The sequence below is a fragment of the Lactuca sativa genome, chromosome 7, assembly GCF_002870075.4.
Source record: "Lactuca sativa cultivar Salinas chromosome 7, Lsat_Salinas_v11, whole genome shotgun sequence".
Taxonomy (NCBI): Eukaryota; Viridiplantae; Streptophyta; class Magnoliopsida; order Asterales; family Asteraceae; genus Lactuca; species Lactuca sativa.
This window is the reverse complement of record NC_056629.2, coordinates 122,853,767-122,861,209: the sequence shown is the minus strand read 5'-3', so window position 1 is coordinate 122,861,209 and position 7,443 is coordinate 122,853,767. Positions and strand designations below refer to the sequence as shown.

The 7,443-nt window shown below is 32.8% G+C and overlaps 1 protein-coding gene across 1 annotated transcript; it reads right to left on the bottom strand.

Moving 5' to 3' along the window:
* Positions 1 to 685: 685 nt before the first annotated feature.
* Positions 686 to 3,191, bottom strand: LOC111885681 (CMP-sialic acid transporter 2). The gene is given in 10 exon segments (XM_042896783.2): positions 686 to 736; positions 862 to 995; positions 1,078 to 1,185; positions 1,283 to 1,354; positions 1,431 to 1,506; positions 1,586 to 1,708; positions 1,803 to 1,861; positions 1,930 to 2,029; positions 2,228 to 2,278; positions 3,168 to 3,191. Coding segments are annotated over 10 exon segments (798 nt in total).
* Positions 3,192 to 7,443: the final 4,252 nt, after the last annotated feature.

The following is a 7,443-nucleotide window of genomic DNA, read 5'->3' as shown; positions in this document are numbered from 1 at the left end:
CTCGCGTTGGTGTTTTATGATATGAACCTAGGAAATTACTCTGTTTAATAATGTATTGAAAACCTCTTTGTAACAATGTTAATAAAATGGGTGATTTTGAAAAATTTTAATTGTTTTGAAATTTTGGATGTTACACTTCCCTTTCCTTGAGTCTAAGGTTTAGCCAACTGAAGACCTTATTAACCTATAAAAAAGATACTTTAGTTATGAAAGCTTCATAGATAAAACCTGGCATCCATTATTACAACACGAATCTAGAACAAAGTCGACCTTCATTTTTTGGGTTTGTCATTCCAACCTTCTTATTTCAAAACAAAATCTTGAAAACTATGTAGTTTGAATGGAGAATAATAAAACGCCTCAAGGTAAATGCAACACCCAAACCTTGTGTTAGAGCTAATGGAAACCAGCAGCCAGAGCCACGAGTTTGGGTGTTGAAGTTCACCCACAAAAGGTGCAAATGACTAAAATAAGACAAATTTATAAAATGACAAAGTTAGAGCAATAGAGCATAGTCTAGCATATGTAAAAACTAAAAACATCTCTTTTTCACCTTCAAAAACATAACTTATAAGTTATATCAACAATAATCTACTAACCAACATTAAACCTCATAAACCGTATACGTGACAAGTAACTCATATTTTTTAATTATCTTCTTTCATTTCAAAAGTCAACTGTTGACTTAAGTAGGAAGAAGTGGTTGTGTTGCATCAGAATCTAAACGATGAATAGCCTGAAAAAAAAGCAAGTGTTATAGATTTTATATATAAGTACTCAAAATACTTATTAAAGAAAAATGAAAAAAACCAACATATTCACACCTGCATCTTGAATTCCAATTCCATCGGAATCACATACCTGGTGCATTGAAATGAAAACAATTGAAATTCCTAGCAAGAAATTTATAGTCAAAGTATGACCAAACAAAGTAGCAGATGCAAAGCCTGTGAAAATTGTTGCAACAGTTGATGAATACTTTTTTAAAATTGTATTTGCATGACACAAACAAAACATATAAATAAATTATATTTTGGGTTTTTGTGAAAGAAATATAATTTATTTATTTTACTTTACCTGCATATTTGAAGAAAAATGAGGATAAAATTACTTGCCCTGCATTGTTTATAATCAAAAGCATAGTAGCTTTTGAACGTCCATGCAAAATATCAAAGCTTTCAGGGCCTAAAAAATAATAATATAACTGTTTTGCATAATCTTTCACTTCCATTATTTTGTTGTTCAAAGACCAAATTACTCTTTACAAATTTTTTTTAATTACCTTTGATAACAATTGTTCCAAGTATCCCAAGAAAACTGAATATAGCACCATATCCATACAAAAACAAATTTTTTAATTGAACAACAGGATATAAAATTACAACACAAAATATAAAGAAACTTTAACTAATATAATATTGAGATCACCTGAAGGTATATGCTTGTGTCATATTGACTTTTCAGTGCATATTCATTAAAGACAGAAGCCAAAGATGGAACAGTTACCTTTACAAAAGTTAAATTGATTAATGTTTTTGTAGATATATAAAATTAAGATAAATAATGGTAAAAAAATACAACTTACAAAAATGAATATGTAGATATATGCACCCATTTCAAGTGGCACGCCCATTCTACTACTTCCCTCAGGTAAAGCTTGCATTTGATTTATGCTAATTCCAATAAGCAACAGAGCAAGAGCCTCCTACTAAAAAAACATTTGTAACATTTGTATCATATGTTTTATGATCCTTTTATGATATATGTAAAGAAATATTTACAGTTTGAATCTTTTAACAAACCTGAATAATGGAAAATTGGCGCTTCATTATTATCTTTAATAAAATTGCAATTAACAAACCTGAATAGTGTTACACTTTTAATGAAGAGTAATTCCATCAGTAAGTTTGATAAGATTATAATCATCACAGGTTGAAGCAACGCTAAGGTCAAAGAAATAGATCCCAGCTATCATAACAGCTAGGATGAAGGCAGCCAAGTTATAAACCGGAGGAACCTTTCCCATGTCCTACAAGTCAATTATAAGAAATTAAAGGTTAGGATGCAAGCTTTTTCTCCAAAGTAAACAGAAATTTTCAAAAATATACCTTGACTACAGTCCAATGGTATAAAGATTCAGAATCCCATAAGAGTTGGATACAGAGCCTTCTAGGAACACCAGATGGAACTTTGCTTGGTACACAGATGATCCCTTTAATAACTTTACCTCAATGTCACGTAGGTTTGAAGCAGACAAAAGTGAAAACGTAGTCTGAACCTATTTTTGAAAAGTGAAAACGTACACTTAGAAAACTCAAGAAATATTGTAGATTTGAATATTCATTACTTAGATAAAAAATCGGAAAAGAGAAAGTAAAAACGTAGAGCAGCAGCAGAACCGAAGAACCCTATTATCGTTGACATAACAATTCTCCAATTAAACTCCAATTTCTGAATGAAAACATGAAAGATGAAAAACCCATTCGGTTATAGAATCAAAATCGTCAACGATCATAATTACAGGACTTATAGGCAAGATTCTATCGTCCGAGGAAGAACACATAGTAGTGGGGAAGAAGACTTATCTAGGATCGATTTGATGTATGAAATCGATGGGGTCGATTGAAGGAAGCGACTAGGTTTAGAGAAAAGGGTAGGGAGAAAAGTAAGAAGATCATGGCGATTCTTGCATGATTGAAGTAAAATTAGGTTTCAATTATTAGGTTAAAATTGAAAGAGAGAGAAAGAGGGTAGATGATGAAGGAAAGAAGAGATAAGCGTGTAAAGATTTATGAGCAACAAGAAGACGCCAGCAAATAATCTAAGGGTTAGAAACTAAGGATTGAAATGTAATGAAGGGTTCTGATTTCTTAAGATTAGAATTTAAGGTTCTCTTTTAGTAATATTTAAGATATTATATTAGTGTCATAATAATAAATAAAATAGAAAATAGCTTTTTAGTCAAATTTACTATGATATGATACCAAATAGACTAGAGCGTAGTGTTGGGTTTTGAGCATTCTAACACTCTTAAGTGTACATGCAACCATAAATACCTTGGATCAATGTTTTCTCTATTATACATACAAATATAAATATCCAAGGTATTATTTTAACTAGCATACCAAAACATTGACACTAGGTAATAAAACAGATAGAATACATACCCTGTTGTTGTTGCTTGACTCCATGAAGCTTGAGTGCCTAGTGACCCAAGTGTGACACCTCAAATGGTTCACACAACACCATGAACACTTGGACTAACCTTGAGAATAAGAATACTTTGGTTCTATCTAGTGAAATCGGCTAGCCCTCTTAGTGTACCCACACTAGTGCCAATTTCACCAACCAAGGACATCTTTATATAGTGTGGAGACTAGGGTTAAACCCATGACCTTTCATTTCATATGATCCATGGGTTAAACACTCCATGGACTATCCATGAAAGCTTAGCCCAACCTAAATGAAATTGGCCCACCATACATATATATCTAAGAGTCCATATTTGATTAGTTGCTTTTCATCACTTAATTAATTATAAATTAATTCTTGATCAATACTAATTAAATAATATGATTATATATTAATATATTAGAACTTATAATATATTAATATAAATCACTAGTACCCTTTTTTTCCTCATCTTGTCAATCCAATTGTCCCGATGCCCTGCAACCCAAATGGACCATGCTGATTCGGGTCAATTCTTACCAATTATATTTATGGACTTAGACATTAATCCAACAGTCTCCCACTTAGATAAGTCTAAAACTATTACTGCAAGTATGACTTCGTAACCCGACTAGCAATCGTAGCTCTCCAAAGCTTCTGTCGAACTCTGACCTTTGTCAATGACTTGTCCATTAGATAAGGGATCATATATTCCTCTATTCTTGATATCATATGAACTGAGACATGGATTATAAATCATTCCCTCTGTCCATTTGTTGTTTCCCGATTTCCGATTTATGATGACTGACTTATTGAACAGATCAAATCAGTCCTGGCTTGGCCAAGCACTCATATGTATCAGCATTAAATCATCGAGGGGCCCATAGATATCGATTTTATCCCAAAGGTAAAAGGAATGGATAAAATTTGACTCATATGGCTTGTTCTACTACTTGTTGAGTCATACACAAAGGCACGTTTTATGACATCGAGTTACCAATGCGGTTTCGTGCAATCAATGTATAACCAACTCATAGTAACAACTCATATCTCTAGGTTTGAAGAATATAAGACATTATCGTCTCATGATCACTCGTGATAAAATCCATGAAGTGATTCCAATGAGCGCGGGTTGAATCCAATACTCATAACTTATGAGCACTCATGAGTGTTCTAACACCACTTTGTCCAACAACTTAGACCTCTACAAGCCAACCCATGATAGTCTTGATTCATATCTACTTCCAACATATGACCGACTATGGATGGTTTGAATAACTTAGTCAACCAGGAAGGAAGACCTAGTTATTCTGGATGTCAAAACATGCAAAGTGAAACACAAGAATAATTGAATCCAATATGGTCTCAGAACTTATGAATATAAATAAAATAAGTTTTATTTATCACCATATTGATTACCCATCATTCACTGCATACTGTTTCAGCTATCAACTTTATACTTGAATTAAAAACAATAGTTGTCCCATGCTCCAAGCATGTACACTATGTTTTTTTTCCTAAACCCTAGTCATGCCATACACCAAGTATGCATACTAAGTTTGTCTATGATCTTTGCTTTGTGAAAAATATCGATTGAACATAATTCCAATGATTTTCATTTCACACTCCCAATTCCTTACTGCAAATGCAAGAATTCCAAATTCATGTCATTTACTAAAATCTGTTAGATTCTAAACTTATATGCATTGATCCTCTTGTAATGATTATGCACAAAGACAAAAAGACTTGAAAACAAACATTACAGAGCATTACAAAGGAGATCAACTCCTTGGAAACATCCTTCTTGCATTAAGTTTCCTAATCGTACACAGATTTATTGAAAAACTTCCACCTATAGGATCATTTCCATATTCCCCTTTTGACTATCAATTCTGAACAAGAGTTGCCTATTTTCAGAATATGTCAATATGGTCCTTCCAACAAATAACACTATATTTCCAACTGTCCCTGGGAAACCTTAGATTGTCCTCAACAATTGCTTAATCCTTTTAGGCATATCCAATTCTAGACCTTTTCCCATCTTAATGCCCCAAGCATTTGGAAAAATTTAGAAAGGGTGAATATTATAGCACATACAATCGATCCTATATCCGAAGCATATGTGACACGATTCATGATGTCTCACATAAAGACATGATACTAGACCAGTCCTTTGCTATAATATTTCCATTTCAATATGCCATGTTCTCATAATTCAGATTATGAAAAGGGATGCCGTAATCATAATCGAATTTTAGAACGCAAATAATGGACCCATATATAGAATTTTCCTATGTTGAGCCATTCCAACATAACATTCATATATATACTTGACTAAATTTGATTAAAATCTCACGATCTAAGCTTATAGATTTGAGATGAAGTATAATTTCCTCTCCCTTAATTATAGCAAAACAACTTTTTCAACCCCTGCAGCCTCACGAATTGAAACTTTTGTTTTCCATAATTAACATTGCTAACTTGTAATACTTATCATAATTATCATGCTCCCACTAACATGATGATTATTAGCATAACACTTAAGCTCCCACTAACTTTGACATGTACTCAGAAACCAACTGGACTTCTAGAAAAAACAATACTTTATTGACTTTTTTTACCAAAGTTCAGATTTCTGATACTAGATTGCTTTGATAAAACTTTATCAATATCATACACCTTATCTTAAATAGCTGATAGGTGTGTCTAAACAATTTACGAACTATGAAAAGGGATGCCATAATCATAGTCTAGATTGTTTAGACCTTTTCCACTTCTCACAAGTCCATGTTAGTGTGCCGGTTAACCACACACGCTCCACTAACGACATTAAGAATGCAAATATCAAAATTGCTATCTAGTTAAAATCTACTTAGTGAAAGTGTTTCCTCACCATCATTTTCATGAATCGGAGAGAAACCTTGTGAAACTTAGATTTAATGGTGTACATGTTCTTATCCATGTGAATTGTCAAAACCATAGTCACAAGACAAAGATAATGACAAATCCAAACTCATATGTACTGAAATCAATCTGGCCACCTGGCACCTCAAGGGCCTGCCATTGCATCCAAGTTGTTATGCAACCAATTAAGAACTCTAAGAACTCATATGTAAAGCCAACTTTAACTGGAATGGGCATAGAAATAGAAATATGTCAACACGATAGGTTATAAACCTCACGTCGTGTGCTAGTGTTAAACTACAGGTCTTTATTCTTGATTAGATCTTGAAATTCTTCCAGGATCTTTAAGAGTCCCACTGTCCTCTTGACATATAAGAGTATCTTGCCAAATATTCAAGAGATAGTTTGGATTCTTTATCAAGACAAACACTTCACACAATTAGTCTTAGTTGGTCTTTGTTTTATCCAAAACATCACAACTTACCAATTTCAAATGTACAAGAGTAGGATACTTTTACTCTTACATTTGATTACTGTTAAGAAACCTTCCTTTAAGATATGCAACTCAAATTACAATCTTGGAGTAGGACTCTAAGAATTGTTTTTGGAACGAGGTATGAATCATCTTCTTGATTTGACTACTTCAACAATTCATAGCTCCTTTTCTTAGCAATCCGAATGCACTTAGAGTATGAATTGTGATAAGGTCTCTTAACCATTAAGATGATTGTATAACATGATACTAAAGTACTCTCCCATCTTTTCAGATTTGTGAAACTTTTATCCTTCTGCCTAATTTGATTCTTCTCATTCGTTCTGCCATACATCGAAAATTTTCCAATGTATCAGAATTACACTTAAACTTGTATGTGTAACCATATTTACTAAACTTTAGTAAATCATGACGAATAGTATTATAGATCTTTTGTGGTGGACTTGATCAGTGCACAAGAATGTGTACTCGATCCCTTAGCCCTTCACTTGACTCACATATAAATGTGAACAAGGAACTAGTCTTAATTTTCCAAAGCGGAAAGTTCTCCTTCATCATACTGTACAACTTGTATGATTCCAAGTTTCTATCCAACTGAAAACTTGGATGATGAGACGCTTTCCTTATTTGGTAAATTTAGACATCACCATAAATGAAAGAGGCAAATTCATATTTTTCAATATTGCTAGAAACATATGAACATCAAGTTTTCATAAATGTTATTGCAAGGAGATATAAAATAAAGTAACACAAACTTTTATTTATTTATAAAAAGCGGAAAAAACATTTCCTTACAATGCAACTTTAAATGAAAACTATGATCTTACATGTTTCCTAGCAATCTATCAAAACTCCTAAGAGTAGCTCAAGAATCC